This window comes from Phalacrocorax aristotelis, chromosome 1, assembly GCF_949628215.1.
Source record: "Phalacrocorax aristotelis chromosome 1, bGulAri2.1, whole genome shotgun sequence".
NCBI classification, from domain to species: domain Eukaryota; kingdom Metazoa; phylum Chordata; class Aves; order Suliformes; family Phalacrocoracidae; genus Phalacrocorax; species Phalacrocorax aristotelis.
Genome location: NC_134276.1, coordinates 24,628,961 through 24,646,680, shown reverse-complemented (window position 1 = coordinate 24,646,680; position 17,720 = coordinate 24,628,961). Strand labels below are relative to the sequence as shown.

Sequence of the window (17,720 nt, the reverse complement as noted above, 5' to 3'; positions counted from 1 at the left end):
TGGTTTGGTAGGGACACATTGTTAGTGATGGAGACAGAAAATTGAACTTGCTAATAGAGAGGGGGTTGTTAAACTCACGTCCTTGCAAGGCCGTGCCCAGGGTGATTAACAGCTCGCACAAAGAGCCTGGTGCTGTTGCCCCTGCTCCACTTACCAGCCAGCTGCCAAGCCATGGACCACGGGGATCACGCAACAGGCAAAGAAGGTGGAAGCAAACAAATTTCATCCTTTTAGACTGTTTTATTAAACAAAGCCAAGCAAAACAAAACCAACCCCACCATCAATACACCAGCTTCTCAGTTACACAAGACCCCTTTCCACAGCTCTGGGAGAACAAAAAGGCTGAAGTGTAAATGAGATGAGTGTCGGGAGCGTTACACACATGAATATTTATCAAGACAGATCAGACAGGGGCCAATTTGCCACCTCCTGCAGCAGTGTGATTTCGGTCATCAACAAGTGGGAGGGAAAGGGTGGGTGAAGTGGCTGGTCCATGCTTTTGCATGGGCAGGGGCATGCAGGATGCTGGCAAAAGGCTGTGCCTGTGCAATAACCATGGGAGTCATCAGCCAGGAACAATGTTGAGAGGCTCCTGGGTTTTGGGACAACAGCTAAGTACAATGCAGTTATGAACGAAGCATACAGTGTCCCTTCCAGTCATGCAATCAGCTTGCAAACTGCACTTATGGAAAAAAACTTACTAGAAGTCATTACCATTCCTTGGGCGTGCCAAGTGCTCATGACAAATCTTTCCTGAAGGACAAAGCAAGGTTAAATCAAACTACAAAGCCCATCAAGCATGAGATTTGCAGCAGTCTAAAAGGGTTAGGGGTTCATATCTTAAACAGTTGAATTATGGCTGCTTCTAGGTATCAATGTATTAAGAACGCTGACCCCCTCGGTGCTGCAGGGAGCTATGGGATGAGCAGCAATGGAGAGATCGCACTGGTTATCGTTTTTATGTACATTTCAAAGTCACTTCCGAAAAAGAAGACGAGATAGTAGTTGAGTATTCCAGCCACGGACATGAGGAACAGGAATAAAATGATGCGCTTTCCAAACAAGTAACCAGGAGTGCTGAGGAGACAGAGGGGGGGAAAAAGCAATTCATTAACAAACATCACCTCAAGCAAGAAGCCCTCAGACTTTGGATTCTGCTGTTGACACCAGCTGAAACACCTTGGGGGCTGAGACGGGTGGGGGCAAATTTCTGCTCTGCCTCACATTGCTGCTCTGGCCAGCTGTGACGTCTTAAATGACATTTTCAGGACCTGTTTGGGTCTGGATTTGGCCTCCTGCACTCAATATAGGCTGCTACTTACAAAAGTAGCTCTTCAGAGGGATCCGTATGTCTTCTCAGCCATCAAAGGCTGTGGGACAATCCTGTTCCACATAGAATCATAGAATGGTTTGGGTTGGAAGGGACCTTAAAGATCAACTAGTTCCAACTCCCCCTGCCATGGACAGGGACACCTTCCACTAGACCAGATTACTCAAAGCACCACCCAACCTAACCTTGAACACTTCCAGGGGTGGGGCACCTATAACTTCTCTTGGCAACCTGTTCCAGTGCCTCACCACCCTCATAGTGAAGAACTTCTTCCTTATATCTAATCTAAATCTACCCTCTGTCAGTTTAAAGCCATTACCCCTTTTCCTATTGCTACATGCCCTTGTAAAAAGTCCCCCTCCAGCTTTCCTGTAGGCCCCCTTCAGGTGCTGGAAGGCTGTTATAAGGTCTCCCCGGAGCCTCCCTTCTCCAGGATGAATAACCCCAACTCTCTCAGCCTGTCTTCATAAGAGAGGTGCTCCAGCTCTCTGATCATCTTGGTGGCCCTCCAATCATCTTGGTGGCCCTCCCCTGGACTTGCTCCAACAGGTCCATGTCTTCCTTATGTTGGCAACCCCAGAGCTGAACTCAGTACTCCAGGTGGGATATCATGAGAGTGGAGTAGAGGGGGAGAATAACCTCCCTGTACCTGCTGGTCACACTTCTTTTGATGCAGCCCAGGATACAGTTGGCCTTCTGGGCTGCAAGCGCACATTGACAGGTCATATTGAGCTTCTCATCAACTAACACCCCCCAAGTCCTTCTCCACAGGGCTACTCTCAATCCATCTCCACCCAGCCTGTATTTGTGGTTGGGAATGCCCCCACCCATATGCAGGACCTTGCACTTGGCCTTGTTGAACTCCATGAGGTTTGCATGGGCCCAGCTGGGCCTGTCAAGGTCCCCCTGGATGGCATCCGTTCCCTCCAGTGTGTTGACTGCACCTCACAGCTTGGTGTCGTCAGCAAACTTGCTGAGGGTGCACAGAATCTCACTGTCCATGACACCAACAAAGATGTGAAATGGTGCCAGTCCCAATACCAACCCCTGGGGAACACTGCTTGTCACTGGTCTCCACTTGGACATTGAGCCATTGACTGCACTCTTTGAGTGAGTCCATCCAGCCAATCCCTTATCCACCAAATGGTCCCTCCGTCAAATCCATGTCTCTCCAATTTAGAGACAAGGGTGTCATGCAGGACAGTGTGCTAACAAGCTTTATCAACATAAAAGGAAGATCCTGTGCAAAGAGTGGCACAAACACACACAAACAGATGTGTTTGCAAAGGCTGTGAGCAGGAGCTCCTGAAGCAGCCACTCTGTTCCTGCAGCTCCGCTGACACCTGGTGCCACTGCACCTGCCACGACCGATTTTGTGAAGAGGCTCTGCAAGTCCTTACCTCTGAGTCCTTTCCCCAAGGTAGCCCACAAAGTACTTCTGCCTCACAAACAAGTACATCAGGCCAGCAAAGGCAGCAGGAGCTGGGTAAAGAGTAAGACAACACATTACAGACACCAACACAGGTCTCTCTGTACGTACTATCCCTATCTGCTGCCTGGGCTGGACCAGGAAAGGGGAACCTGCAGCCTTCGGCTATGGGACAGTCACTGGAAGCATGACAGAGACCTTTGCATGGGGAAACAGAGCACTTGCCTTCCCTCACACCAGGTCTTCTGAAGACTTTGTGGGTGTAATCCTGCCCACAGATGTGCCCACTGCAGAAACCCAGCGCGTGTCATGCTGGGTTCGGGAAGGAGGGTGCTGGCTCAGGCACTGCCTTCACCAGAAATAAAAGGCAGACAATAGATGTACTTCTCTAGGAGCAGGGGAGGACTATTCTATGGTCCAGTACTCATTTCTGAGCACATAAACACAGACTTTTCCCCTTTTCCCCCTAATTCTAGCTTTCCCCACACCTGCAGGCAACAGCCCTTCTTCTCCTGGTCAGGAAACTCCTCTCTTCCAGAAGAAATAGCCACAGACCCCAGAAAAATACTCATCTTAACTCTAGCAAAACTCAAATTGCACTAAAGGGGATTGTATTTAGAAACACAGGTAAATATTCCTGGGCTGCCCTCAGCGCTGAGAAGGGCTGGCAGCTCTGGAAATTCAATTAAATGATCCCAGTTCCAGTCCTGGGGATGAATAACGTGACATCCAGCACCCTAGTACTAAACCTTCCGCCCAAAACAGAGGGATCTTATCCATAATGCTTTTATGGAAACGTCCCTGACCCGGACTGTCCAGAATCATGTCTGGGAACACATCTGCTGGCATAAACCATACCAGGGAGTGTGCTGCTAATTAAACACCATGGGTAGCGGCAGGACAGCCAGATGATACTGGCCCCCCTGCTGCAGGAGAATTTGGCTCCCAGAACCATAACCTCCGAAACGCTCACCATCCCTTGCTGAAAGTGGTACAAGGTTGAAGAAAGGAAAAAAACCCTATGTGTTACCTTGGCTGCAGAGAAGGCCAGCGCACCAAAGCATGGCCAGAAACGTAGGGTATGCGTGTCCGCAGTTCTGGCTAAAAAGGAATTTGTCAGAGAGAAATCAGAACACAGGGAAAAGAGAAGTAAAATCAACATGTTTCATGAGCAAAGGATGAATCTGGGCTCTGCTAAAGCAGCTGCAGGTGGGCTTTTACCCCAGAGTGGATGGAGGCCCCCAACCTGCCTGCAGCAGGGAGCTGCCAGGGGCTGGCTGGCGTGACCGCGCGCGAACACAGCGGCTGCCTCGCCCGCAGGTCTGCTTCCCTGTGTCCTCACCTGGATAATGGATGCTTTTGTCCTGCCTGATGAGGAAAACAAACCACCCCGCACACATGCCTGGCACCTGTGAAAGCTGCTTTCCTCCTCTAACCCGTTTGAACATGGCGCATATATAATAGATGCTGTGTGCTTTATTGGCTTGGAAAATCCTTGTAATTAAGTTATATTAATCAAGTCAGTGGCATTGAAAGCTGCACAAGACCAACAAAAGGAGAATCGCACCACAAACAGGAGTCTCTCACAGAGTTAACATGTGTCTTTGCAGGGGAACAGGAACGACTTCCAGCTGCCTCTTTCAGCTGGGAGTGCTTTCTGAGCAGGAAACACTGCCCTCGGCAGAAGTTGCACACCTGTGAAGGGCAGCACTTGGACATCCATCCAGTTTCAAGTACACCATCAGTACTTCACAGGTAATAAAAAAATATTTTATATTCTTTTCTCTTCTGGGTTGGAATTAATTTTCCTTCTGCTCTCCCTGAAGGGATGTCAAAGGCAAGCGGTACCAATGTGGTGGAGATGCAGAGGACTGTGTGCCAGGCAGCTGCCTGGGGACCAAGGGGTTTGTACAAGCTCTGTCACCGACCTGCTCCTCGGCAAGTCATCACCTCTCTGCTGCCTCTTTCCTGTTGAACTGCTGTGACCTCAGGACACCAGCTGTGCTTGTATCACACTTCCAGCATTAGCTACTGCTGGGTGAACAGGTTCCCAAATGAATGGACCTAACAGACTTAAGGGCTGCAAGTCCAATACAAATACAGTACCTGGCGTCCAGAAAGTAGCTGGGTTCACCAGAAAACATACTGGAGAACTGCGGGTCTAAATGCTGGAGCAACGCACACAGCAATGGGACTGCAGAGCAAGGTCTGGACCCCAAAAAGGTTGGGATTAAACCTAATGAAGAGAGAGCTGAACCCCACTCTGCCCCCACCAGCTTCTCAGGGCTTGCCTACTCACTTGGCAGTGTAGACACGGTCAAAGGCAGAAGATCCGGGCCGCTGGAACCCCTTGCCGTTGCAGTGTTTGCTTTCATGCTCCACTTTGCTAGCAAAAAAAGCTGTTAAAAAACCACAAAATTTTCAATCTGAGATGTAATTTGGAGATATTGCAGGAGCTGGGCTTTGTGGGCTCAGCTCTGTTCTCACGAACATCCAGGCTGGACGGCAGGACAGGAACCGGGTGTGTGGAGGTGCAGGATGTGGCCAGGCTCCTTGCTCTGTCACCATGGTATAACCGAACCCTCTGTGCAAGGATACAGTGCAATGTGACCTCAGACATCCCCATGTGTTTGTATGTGACTGGCAGCAGGCTTTCAACTCTGAGCCATGCTTCATCCCAGCACTGCACTTTTGGCAGCCCTCACCTCTGTCTGCTGCAGAAGTACAGCCCAGACTCAGTGGGAAAAAAGCTTTCTAGACAGAGCTGCCAAAACAAATTCTCGCTGTCCTGCAGGGCTGGTTCATTTTGCAGAAAGGCCCATTGAAAACCTGGTCCTGGTGGCCGATGTCTACGGGTCTATCTCAGGTGCATCCTTCTTCTAAGCAACAGTGGTGTGTCAGGGTGTTAGCTGCCGCAAAAATGCAACACTGCAAGATAATGTATCATACACTTGAGAAACATATTTTACCTCGTGACACTGAACCAGAGACTATCAATCACGTGTCTAAATACACCAGGCAGAGCCCTGACAGGCCACAAGCTGCAATCTTTGTATTATTGTGCATTCCATCTCAGTGTACCTAAATCAGTCTTTGGTTTAGAATATTAGCCAAGGATATATCTATATGATAACCCATTGGAAAATACATTATTATAACAATAGAAGTGTAACTTGAAAAGCTGCAGGATTTCATCCCTGGAATCTGAAGAGTTACCTCTCTTTTCCCCTCACTGATGCTCTAAGTAGTTCCTTTGTACTTCCACTGCCTTCACAAAAAGCTACTGAGTTTTTTGCCTTCCAGTATTGAGTGATTCCCTGGGTACATACAGCCTTTCTCCAGAAAATCCCATAGTGTTTTAAGCAGCCAGCTTCCCCACTCTGAGCCAGGCTGCAGACCTCCCCACTGCCACCAGCGCAGTGCACTGGCCTGCTCCTGGAGCAGCTGGCCCTGGGGGACCCAGAGCAGACAGCACAGCCACCAAGAGCTCCCGGCATCTCCATCTGCATACCACCCCAGCCTTTGGCATGGGGTTGTTAACCTGCCTATGGGGTCTAAGAGGATCTAGCTGACGAGGACTAGGTTGGACAGCAATTTTTTGTACAGGGCAAAGCTACTGTGATGGGAAAACACTTCCTGCAGGTCTGGGACTACCATGGGCTCACTGGGATATGCAGCATACCTCCCCCCTTCCTTTCAGCATGTACGTGAAATCACTAGAACATGCCCCAGCTTCAGAGAAAGCCAAGAGTGAGTTACGTATATCTCCCTCTCCGCTGCCACCAGTGTTGCCACTTCCCAAATGCCAGTGTGCTGCTGCAAAGAGGCTCCACAATGCTGAGAGCTGTCAAGCTGGACCCAGACATGTCCAATGTGATGGTGGCCACTGAGGAAAAGAACTTGGAGGTGCCAGTGGTGACACTCCTGGTGCACAGTCTCTGAGATCACGGCTGGGGAGGCATGGGGGTGCTGGGTCTCCTGGGAAGGATGTGGCTGTAGAGGTCCAGGCATCTCTCCTGGAAGATCCCACTGTCTCTGACACGGTGTATGGCTCCTTGTTCAATGGACTGGACATTAGGGCAAAGGACAGAGGTAGGGTTATCATGCACACCCGCTCCTCATCCATGGTTGAGGAGCAGGCTTTGCCTCACCTCACTTCAGAGACAGTGAGAAGTGATGGGGAGATGCATGCTTTCATTCTTGAAACAGTGAGTGACAGACAGAAAAGAGGAAAGGCACCTCCAAGGTCAATCCATCCCTCAGAGAGCTACTGGCATGAGAGGAACCACCCCACTGAAGAACTGATCTTTCTCCATTGACTCAAGAAAGAGCTTAGACAGCCACTGCACACAAGATGTCCACTTCTTCACAAAAGAAAGGACCACATGGACCCCTGAGGTGAGGGCAGTGAATCAGAAGGGAACCCAGCATCTCACCATCATACCTCTGGAGAGGAAGAGCCTCCTGCTTCAAGTGAGCCTTTCACCCTGAAAGTGTCTCCCTGGGCCTGTCACTCCTTAGCCCTGTCAACCTCACACGCCCTGCAGGCTCCCAAAATCTCCCCAGAAGGCAACCCAACAGGTGGGTCCCAGCTCCCTGAGGCGCAGCTGGGCTGAAGCTCTGCAATGGGCTGGGAGCACAGCTGACAGATCATATCCAGGGGTGGACCTCATCACGGGTCTGTGCTCACGTCTCAGCAACACTGGGCTTCTGTTAACTCTCCTTCACTTCCCATTGAGGAAATGGGAGACTACAGCGTAAAGCAGCTTGCAGCACCATGGTTATATTTCCTGCTCTTTACTCTGAACCTCAAGGCAAGTGGGTGATTTCACAAACTGGCATGAGAAGAGTGAGTGGAGCAGGGTTGGAGCTGAGCGGTTTAATTCAGCTCAGCTGTACCAGGAGATGATGCCCTGAAGCTCCAGGGCTGCACAGGCTGCCCTGTGCCTGCACCACTGCAGTCCCAATCTGGTCAAATTAATGTAAAAGAGTTCAATATAAGCCTGGTTTTTCATAAGTTCCTGCCAACCTAACAAGTGCTGGCAAACATGCAGGTTGCTCCTTCTTTCCGTTGACTTCACTTTGTTTCCTCTGTCCTGATCTGCTCAGCTATGACCACCGATTTCCCCTGAAAGGTGCTAAATTGCAACATCTCCCCGATGCAAGAACAAAACCTAAAACTACATGTATGACTCAGCAGCATCCAGTCACACAAATCATTCTGTAGGATGTGGAGGGCAGTAAATGGATCTCAGACTGGGGCAGCACCACAGCCCACCTCCAGCTTTAGGAATAACAACATTCACCCAAACTGTTTTCTAGTCCTGCACCAGGTACAGAAAAGCATAAAGACCTGAACTGACACGGTGTTGACTTACATACTTAAAGACAGTCAAGCAGATGCCCAAGTGCTTTGCTGAACCAGGGTCATAGCAAGAATTCAGTACAACTGAAATCCCTCGACAAGCATTTCCACTGCCTTAAGTACTGCATTTCTTGCAGGACTGCTTATCTGTTGGGTCCTTCTAGAAAGAAAGCTTGGGAGGAGGAAACCAGATGACACAAAGTCTAAAATCATGGGCTAGGGCTGTGTGCCATTCATGCTTGGCATGCTAAGTCCTCTGCCAGGCACCACACTGCCCGCTTGCAGCATTTGGGTCAGTAATCTCAGAAACTGATTTCCATGGTGTAAAAGTGCATGTCAGGCTGCAAGGCAAATGCCTGTACATAAAGTCATCTGGTTAAATAGCAAGAAATGTACATGTGACAGATTTTTTCAATTGCAGTACATGCTCTGATCTCAATGTGCCATGTTCTGGTGACATCACACACTGTGCATTTACCAGAAAAAAAGCATTGGGTTAAATTATGTGGCCTCTAGTGCCTATGTCGAAACTAAACCAGTCTGCATCTCTTTTTTTTCACCCTCCGGCAGCCAGGCTTATGCTGACACTCCCACCACTTCCCTTCTCTGCAGAAGCCCAAGAATAGCCCATTTCCTAAGACCAAATGTGGGGTCTGTCCTCAGTGGGAGTCTCTCATTTGCACCAAGAAACCTTCACAGAAGATTTCTAGCATTTGCATCAGCTCTGCCATCCCACTGCCAACTCTCCTTGAACCTGGGTGAACTCAGTGCAGCTGTGGCAAAAGTCACTCCCTTCTCTGTATTCTGGGCAGAATTTCTTGCTAAAATGATTATTTGTAAGAGATGATGATCAAGTTTAAACCAGATTTGTACGAAAGAGAAACTTGTTGCTTTATTTTAAAAATTCTGAAGAATAGTAGGGGTTATAGAGGTCTAAATAAGAGCTAAAAAGGAAACTTCTCCATTGCAGGAAACGCGCAGTATTCTTGGCACTGCAGTTAATTAAGATTAGTTGGAATGTAGGACCTGGAAATGCTGGAAAGCAGAAGACCAGCTTGCCCACAAATAACCCAGACTCCTCTGATGAGTTGGTGGAGTTTTGCCCCCTTCACCCAGCTCCATGCAAAGGTCCGACCCATCGCAGCCCCCCGTGGCCCTGGGTCCTGCCCATGGCGGCAGGCCTCCAGCTGGAGAGCAGCCCTAGCTACCCACATTAGGGACTTTAACCAGGAAAGGAGGTCTCAGTCGTCAAATTGAAATGCATATTGTCACAGGATACCCCAGCATATTAGTCCTTTCATTGGCTGACATAGGTGTAACAAACTCACTCTAGAATATCACAGAGTAGGACCATGCGACTGCCAAGACACTGCAATGATGGCATGCAAAATTATATGCTTAGAAGATCATTTCTAAAGGCAAAGTCACGCCTAAGCATACACATGCTTATAATCAGAGATTATCTATCCAAAGATTGGATCTGCACACATCACCCTGAACTCTTCTCAGTTCCCTTTTAGCCTTTAAATAAATGCTTATCTTTGTCTTACCGTTCTGGACAACACTTATCAAGGTGACGATGGCGAGCAGGACAATGCTTCCCAGGGTTTCCTGGTCCATCTTGCAAGAGGGCTGTCAGGATGGTGGTGCAGCCTCAGTAGCAGCTCAGCCCTGCAAGCACAGAAGGAGGAAGTGAAGGTTTTTCTTATCTTGAATCATGAAACACTTCCTATGGCTTCACAGGACAGTGGCAGCACCCTACACTCGGGTGCCTGTCAGAGCAACACAGCCACAGAATCACTCACTCATAATATACAGATGATGTCCAGAGAAACAAGAGATTATATGACTGTTATCTAAGAGGATATACAATGTGGAAAGATATCTATTGCCCTTCCTGCCCAGTAGCAAAATAGCAACCTTGATATCTAAAGTATGTCTGATCATTTGTCTAGCTGTGTGGAACAGTGGAAAGGCTGGAGGAGACCAGCCAGCCTATCACATCATTGCCTGCAAGTGCCGACCACTCCACAGGTAGCTGGGAGGAGAAATAATGTTGGTGAGTCTCAATAATGCTGCTGCTCTCAGACACCTGCCCTTCCTGGTCACATCTCCGTCAGCCTCACCAGTGAGGAGACTCCATGTCTCCAGGTCACAAGTAAAAGCTCCTGATCCATCTGGCATATGTGAACGGGCAGTACGCAAATGCTGTGAACATCACGTGCGGGCACAAAAGTGTCTTTCATTACCAGCGATGTATCCTGCATCCTTCCCCCCTACAGATAACTCCCTGCAAGACAGTGACAGCTGCCAGCATTCAATATTTTACAGGCTCAGACTTCGCAATTGTACCCCAATTTCAGCAGTCCGAGCTCAATACAGCTGAACGTAATTACTGCAGTGTGTTCATGCCTGAGCTTCAACCCCGTGACAGAGATGGCAGGGAAGCACAGGCCGTGGTGTTTGATGGCTGCAGAAAGTCCCGCAGCTTCTGTCAGATCGCTGGAAAGCAACCTCATCCAAAGCGCACTCATCAAACGTAACCACTCCTCTCCCGTTTGCCCATATTCTGATGGGGAAAAGCCTTGTGAAAAATCCTTACATTTAGTAGGCATTTAACATTAATAACAGTAACATTTCCACTGGACTGAGCCCTGGTCAACTTTTGCCCCATCTGTCTGTCTGTCTGTACTCCACCACATGCTATCCAGAACGTCCAAGTGCTGCCCAGCATCCAAACCATGGCCGGATAACTGGTTACCTCTCTCTGGATGGGACACAGCCTGGCAGGACCTCCTGGAAGGTGCAATGCCGTGAAATCCATCTTGTTCAATGGGGACACATTTACCTACAACAGTGTTTTTATCCAGTCTCTCTATCATGCAAATTATTATAATCCGTACTATTAGATATGGAAAACTTTCCATATCTAATCACAGATTAGATATGTATCTCATCACAGGTACTTTCGGTACAAGCAAATATATAGAACCACGCTGGCTTAGAGGTAGGGGATTAACACTGTGAGTTGTGACCTTCTGTTAACTTCATATAAGAAGGCTGTCTTTATAGGATACTTTCCCTATAGTCCACACAGACACAACTGTGTGAGCAGCAAGGCCATAGGTAGTATCTAGATTGAGATCTGGCCTTTTATTAGGCGAAATGCTTTTATTAGGATTGAAGTTCTTTCTCCCCACAAAACGGACTTTTCTTACTTAAGCATCAAAGTTTATGTTTTGTGGTCTACTGAGCACAGGATCATAGCTGGTATTTAAGGATAGTATTTAATGCTAAGCGTCTACTAATCTCCTGAAGAGAAAAACCCATCACCTAAAAGCCATTATGGAATTAAGTCAAAAGAGGAATATTGTCCAAGCAGAGACCAGTGCCATGACCATGAAGAAAGGATGTGTGCACGGACACAGGCAGGCAGGAGGGAGCTGCTGATGGGAGAGTGAGAAGGAGTCAGCACAGGTCCTCAGTGCATCCACAGCAGGACGAATCCCAGCCATCCTCCCACAGCAGGCATTGATCCTTCTCTCTCTTCTGCCTGTTTTACACCAGTGTAAACCTACAAGGCAGCTTGAGGCTTGCTTTTACAAGGGGCAGTAAAAGCAGATGAGCCTGCTCTATCTCCTCCAGCTTCCCATGAAAATGCACATGCTTCCCTGCTTTCAAAGATTCCCCAAAGGTGGCTTCAGTCTGGCAGAAGTCTCATATTAAAGGGGGTAGGAATCAGGCTGCCAAGGTCTGAAGTTGCCGTAATGCCAAAAAAAAAAAATAAAAATACCCCCGTGTGCCGGCCAAGTTGCGAGGGCTGGGCTGCTGATGCCTTTGCTTTCTCCTCATCTTGCTCTTTGTTTTCCACCTCTTTGTTTTCCTGCTGCTCAGCACCTCTCACCACACCCTTATCCCCGCTTTGCTCTTCTGCTCTGCCCCTTCTATTCCCGCCTGACCCCTGGCACCGCTCAGCACTGCAGGACCCACCGGTGGCACCAGCACTTTGCTGGAAACCCAGCCTGTTACTTCCTCTTGCTGAGGCTTGCTTCAAAGTCATCCTTCATATATGCATGGAGGAAAACAGGGCTTCATCCTCCTCCCTGCAAAAAAACCCACCGTGATATCAACTCCAGGGATTGCTAAGCTGATTTCTGGGTGTGCTGGGAGTAAAAAATGCTTTGGCATCGAGAATCTATTTGGTATGGCTGCCTTAAAATAAGAACTGCAGATTTTTTGGTTTTTTTTTTTTTTAAAGTGCAGTGGCACTCTGAGGGCTTTGTTTAAGGAAGAGCAGAGGACATCAAGAGGGTATGAGAGACACTGAAGAAGAAGAGCTGTCCCTTTACCAAGTCAGAGCAATGCTGTTGTAAATATGGTTGGACAGAGCAGAAACCCCTTGGGGAGGGAATTTTATCTTTTTGTACCCCTTGGTGCTGGAACAGCTGCAGGATGGAAGGAGGTTCTGGCAAATTTTTTTTGCAATTTGGGGAATGACCTTGGCAAGGGAGGGTTAAGGTGGAGTCAAAATGATTCTGCAAACAGCTTCTTCCATACCTACATATCAAACTGTTCCCTCTCCCTGAGACCCAAATATCTGGGCGGCTCTTGCCTCCCCTTTTGTGAAATACACACAGGATCACTGTCTGGGTCAGGCAAAATTGGCACCACCTGAAAACACTATCCGCCTGGGTTGAAAGACTGGTGCAGAACACCTCCATAATATCCCACCTGGCCATTTGAAATAGGGGATTTTCCCAAGCAGGCAAAAAAAAAAAAAGAATAGAAAAGAACAGGTGGAAACATGCCTGCATCTGCTGTAACCCCAGTTGCAGTCGTGCTCTCCAGGCACTGATAATTCTGTGCTTCAGCAGCTGCTGTCAGACCCCGGCCCTTCTGCTTGCTGCATTGCTATTGGAAATCCACATCTTCCTGTCTGAGGAAGATAACCTTGACACAGTGAGCCATGAAGCTCATGAAAATGTGCAAAGCCAGCGAGCTTTACCAGTTGTGCTGCGAGGCTTCCCACACATTAATCTCCTCCTCTGGAAATCTTGAACAGCCAGTCAAAATAATCCTTTCGTAGAATTGCTTTCATACGGAAGGGGGAAGGACTGGGAACACAGATCTATAAATATCTTTTAGGATGTTCATCTGTTCTCTCCTTTCATGCACTCTGCTCAGTGCTCGGCTGCAAGGACTCCAATGAAAGTATGTGTCCTAATAAAATAAAAGCTGCTCCTGTGAAGTTCCTATATACAAATGTCAGGCGACACACAGCCGTCATGCTTTATCATAAATGCAGTGGGACACAAGCCCCTTGGACTGGTTGGTTAATATTAGCACAGTGCTTTGAAAACTTAAAGCACCACATAACCACCAAATGTATAGTACATATAGATATACATGTGTGACTACCTGCTGTCGTGTCAGTCTGTTCAGCATCACATCTTTTCCAAAGCCTGACACAACCCCAAAGAAGAGCATGAACAGAGCTGGAACCATGAAGTGTAACACGAAGAAAAGGGCAATGCTGTCTTCATTTTGCGCGGCCAAGAGAATGACACTGTGGGAGCAGTCAGAGTGCCACTTCGAAAGCCCCTTCTTCTCCACATTTCATAGTCTTCATCCTTTTCATGACTGTCTCCATACTCCATTTGTCCAGATTCAGATCAAAACACAGCGCTTGAAGACACAGCCCATAGACCCTCTGGGCCTCTCGTGCAGCCTCCTCCTCACCCTGTGTCTCACCCACCACTCTCCCGAATTACATTTGCCTTTTTGTACAAGCGCTTCACTGCTGACATCCCTGCGGCTGCGCTTCACCCTTGGGTCCATTTCTGCAGTGCTCCTGCCTCTCTAGCGAGCCCCATATAACTGATTTTGCATGCTGGGACTCGCCTTCCCCTTATCTTCTTTCAGTTTCAGTGGGTTGAGCCTGCAGCTCTGCTGCAATGCAGCAAGACCAGTTTGAATCCAAGCCCCTCCACAGGGATGCTGGAAACCCGCCTCCGACCTGGTCAGATCTACAGATTTTGTATTGTCTCTGCCATCAGGAGACCAGAGAATTGAGCAGAGCCTAGGACAGCCCAATCTGAGACCATTTTGGAAAAGCTCCCTGATTTCCCAGGAAACTATTGATTAGCAGGGTTTGAGCAGTGCCCATGAGCGGCAGAGCCACCTCGTGGGGACTTCCTCTCTGATGTGTCTCCCTCCCTTTCTCCCAAGAAGCAGCTCCTCAGCAGCCATTTTGATACCATGTCATGATACCATGTTGTGTCACCATGGTGGCCTCTGGACAGCTGCAGCAACTAGCCACCCTGTCACAGGAGGAAATTCACAGAATCACAGAAGGGCTGAGGTTGGAAGTCACCTCTGGAGGTCATCTTGGCCAACCCTCCTGCTCAAGCAGGGCCTCCTAGAGCCAGTCACTTAGAACTGTCCAAACAGCTTTTGAACTAATTTATCCAAGGATGGAGACTCCACAACCTCCCTGGGCAACTGGTGCCCATGTTTGGTCGCCCTCACAGTAAAACAGTGTTTCCTGATGTGCAGGGTGAACCTTCTGTGTTTCAGTTTGTGCCCATTGCCCCTGGTCCTGTCACTGAGCACCACTGAAGAGGGCCTGGCTCCATCTTCTTTGCACCCTCCCTTCAGGTATTTATACACATTGATGAGATCCCCTTGAGCCTTCTCTTCTCCAGGCTGAACGGTCCCAGCTCCCTCAGCCTTTCCTCATAGGAGAGATGCTCCAGTCCCTTCACCATCTTTGTGACCCTTCATTGGACTCTCTCCAGCGTGTCCATGCCTCTCTTGTGCTGGGGACCTGAGAATTGGTCCAGTACTCCAGATCATGAGTACTCATCAGTGCTGAGTAGAGGGGAAGGATCACCTCCCTTGACCTGCTGGCAACTCTCTTAATGCAGCTCAGAATACCATTCTCCTTCTTTGCTGCAAAGGCACATTGCTGGGTCATGTTCATCATGGTGTTCATCAGGACCCCCAGGTCCATTTCAGCCAAGACGCTTTCCAGCCAGGCAGCTCCCAGCATATGCTGCTGCATAGGGCTTTTCCTCCCCAGGTGCAGGACTTTACACTTATCCTTGTTTAACTTCATCAGGTTCCCATGAGCCCATTTCTCCAGCCTGTTGAGGTCTCTCTAGACAGCAGTACAACCCTCTGGCGTATGAACTACCCCTCTGAGTTTGGTGTTGTCTGCAAACTTGCTGAGGGTACACTCTGCCCCATCATCCAGATCATGAAGACGTTGAACAGGACTGGACCCAATATTGGCCCTTGAGGTACACCAATAGTTACTGGCCTCAAATAAGACTTTGTGCCACTGATCACCACCCTCTGGTCCTGGCCATTCAGCCAGCTTTCAATCCACCTGCCTGTTCATCCAGCCTGTACATTAATGGCTTCTTTGTGAGGATCTTATGGGAGACAGTGTCAAAAGCCTTACTGGAATCCAGGTAGACAATATCCATTGCTCTCCCCTCATCTACCAGGCCAATCACTTCATGATGGAAGTTTACCGAGTTGGTCAAGCATAACTTCCCCTTGGTGAAGCCATGCTGACTACTCCTGATGATTTATTTGTCCTTGATGTGCATGGAGATGGTCTCCAGCATTAGCTGCTCCACCACCTTCCCAGGGACTGAGGTGAAGCTGCCCAGCCTGTAGTTCCCTAGGTCCTCCTTCTTGCCCATCTTGAAGATGGGGGTGGCATGTGCTTTTCTCTAGTCCTTGGGGACTTCTCCCAGTTGCCATAATCAATCGAAGGTGATCAAGAGTGGCCTTGCAATGACATCTGCCAGCTCCCTCAGCACTTTTGGGTACATCCCATCAGGGCCCAAGGACTTATGTACCTGCAGGTTGCTTCAGTATTCCCTGACCTGATCCTCATCTGCCTAAGGTAAGCCTTCCTTGCTCCCTCAGCCTCTGGAGCCTGGGATTCCTGAAGGCAAATTACACTACTTTAGCATGATTTGGTCTTCATGACTCACGGTAGCTGTCATTATCACCTTATTACCTTTTAGGTGGCTGCAAATTGATTGTTTAATAATTCATTTTATAGATTTATTTTTTTTTTGAGCTGAAGTGAGGCTGCCTGGGCAGCAGTTTCCCCTCTGCTCCCCTTTGAGATATTTCTTTTGCCCTGACTCATTTCTGTCACTGTTTCCACTTTCCATTACCTCTTGCAAATAATTCTCACAGACCTTTAAATAGCGTGGGATGAATTTTGTCTTCTGTTCCTCAAGTCTCTGGTCACAACTAGTCCTTTTAGTATTGAAACTATAGGCAGGAAGGAAAGACACTGGATACTTTGGTCGTGTATTAAGCGATGGGCCGACGTTCATTTTCACCTTCCTTGTCCTTGGCATACTCTGACAGAGCTTTCTGCCGACTGGTCTGTCTCCGAAAGAAGCTGTCAGGCTCCCACCCACAGTTGTCCTGCCAACAGACATAACTTTGAACTCTATTTTCTTCTGCTTGTCTACCGTTTCCCTCTCCCTTGCTGCTACGGGAGAGGCCACAGAAACAACAGGGAAACAAAGGGAAGGAATATTCTTCAGATTAAAAAGGCAAACAGACACCAGAGCAGGGGGTTAAGGAACCCGCCGCACCATCACCACCGCAGGGCGCTGTAGCAGAAGGGGCAGGAACACAAAGCGACGCTCCGCGGGGGACCTCAGCCCGCGGCGGGGCCGCTCCGCGGGGCGGGGCGGGGGACGGCGGCCCCGCCGTGGGTCCGTGGGCAGAGCCCGCCGCTCCCCGCGGGGAGGCGCCGCCGCCCCCGGCCGCCGCGGGGATCAGGAGCGCCCGGGCGGGTTTGGTTTCCAGCGCGTCTCTGTGGCGCAATCGGTTAGCGCGTTCGGCTGTTAACCGAAAGGTTGGTGGTTCGAGCCCACCCAGGGACGAGGCGCTCTACGTTTTGTGGCGCCGACGTAGTTATTTTAACACCCTGCGGGGCCAGTTTCGCGGCGGGTGGATCCGGCCTCCGCCGCCTTTACGCGGCGGGGAGATGCCCGCGGCCACGCCCTCCGCCGAGGGGAGCTTTCCCCGTGAGTGCCACGGGCCGTGGGAGAACCGTGCGAGTCCGCGCCGCCACGCTCCCCGTTCCCGCTCAAGAGGGGCTGCAGAAACGCATCCCGCCACAGGCAGTTTCCGTAGTGTAGTGGTTATCACGTTCGCCTAACACGCGAAAGGTCCCCGGTTCGAAACCGGGCGGAAACACCTCGTTTTTTTCTCTCCTTCCCGTGACACCCGCTGACGTTCTGGTTTTCCGATTCCTCCTTTAAAACCCGCCCGCGCACGCCGTCGGGGGCAGCCTGCGAGCGGGAGAAGCCGCCCTGTCTCCTCGGTGTGGGTTCTGCGCTGCAGCGAGGCCGGGGTGGAAGCACAAGGGCAAGGCCGCATGTTTTATTTTGAGCGTTTAGTGCGTTCCCCCTTACAAAATTCCCCTTTGCAAACAGACTTTTCCCTCGTCTACTTGAAAGGACGACCTAAAGGAGGAGAAGTGAGTCTCAATCTGACATGGTCTGAACATCATCAGAAAATTCTGGACAAAAACTTTTAAAATAGTATGATTC

General features: G+C 49.4%; 1 protein-coding gene and 2 non-coding genes across 3 annotated transcripts; 2 read left to right on the top strand and 1 right to left on the bottom strand.

Moving 5' to 3' along the window:
• Positions 1-220: 220 nt before the first annotated feature.
• ALOX5AP (arachidonate 5-lipoxygenase activating protein) lies at positions 221-9,804 on the bottom strand. Its single transcript, XM_075084599.1, has 5 exons — positions 9,675-9,804; positions 5,059-5,158; positions 3,790-3,860; positions 2,731-2,812; positions 221-1,077 (listed from the first exon to the last, which is right to left on the bottom strand). The coding sequence occupies exons 1-5, from the start codon at positions 9,742-9,744 to the stop codon at positions 915-917; spliced, it is 486 nt and encodes a 161-aa protein (XP_074940700.1). The 5' UTR covers positions 9,745-9,804; the 3' UTR covers positions 221-914.
• Positions 9,805-16,974: 7,170 nt separating this feature from the next.
• TRNAN-GUU (transfer RNA asparagine (anticodon GUU)) lies at positions 16,975-17,048 on the top strand. Its single transcript has one exon. It is a non-coding gene; the product is annotated as a tRNA-Asn (tRNA).
• Positions 17,049-17,291: 243 nt separating this feature from the next.
• TRNAV-AAC (transfer RNA valine (anticodon AAC)) lies at positions 17,292-17,364 on the top strand. The gene has a single exon. It is a non-coding gene; the product is annotated as a tRNA-Val (tRNA).
• The last annotated feature ends 356 nt before the right edge of the window (positions 17,365-17,720 follow it).

Excerpts from the sequence above, each read along its gene's own strand:
- ALOX5AP (XM_075084599.1), bottom strand. The coding sequence starts at position 9,744 with ATGGACCAGGAAACCCTGGGAAGCATTGTCCTGCTCGCCATCGTCACC. Across the intron at positions 3,861-5,058 it reads GACCGTGTCTACACTGCCAA|CCAGAACTGCGGACACGCAT; the intron begins GTGAGTAGGCAA and ends ATTCCTTTTTAG. Across the intron at positions 2,813-3,789 it reads TGGCCTTCTCTGCAGCCAAG|CTCCTGCTGCCTTTGCTGGC; the intron begins GTAACACATAGG and ends CTCTTTACCCAG.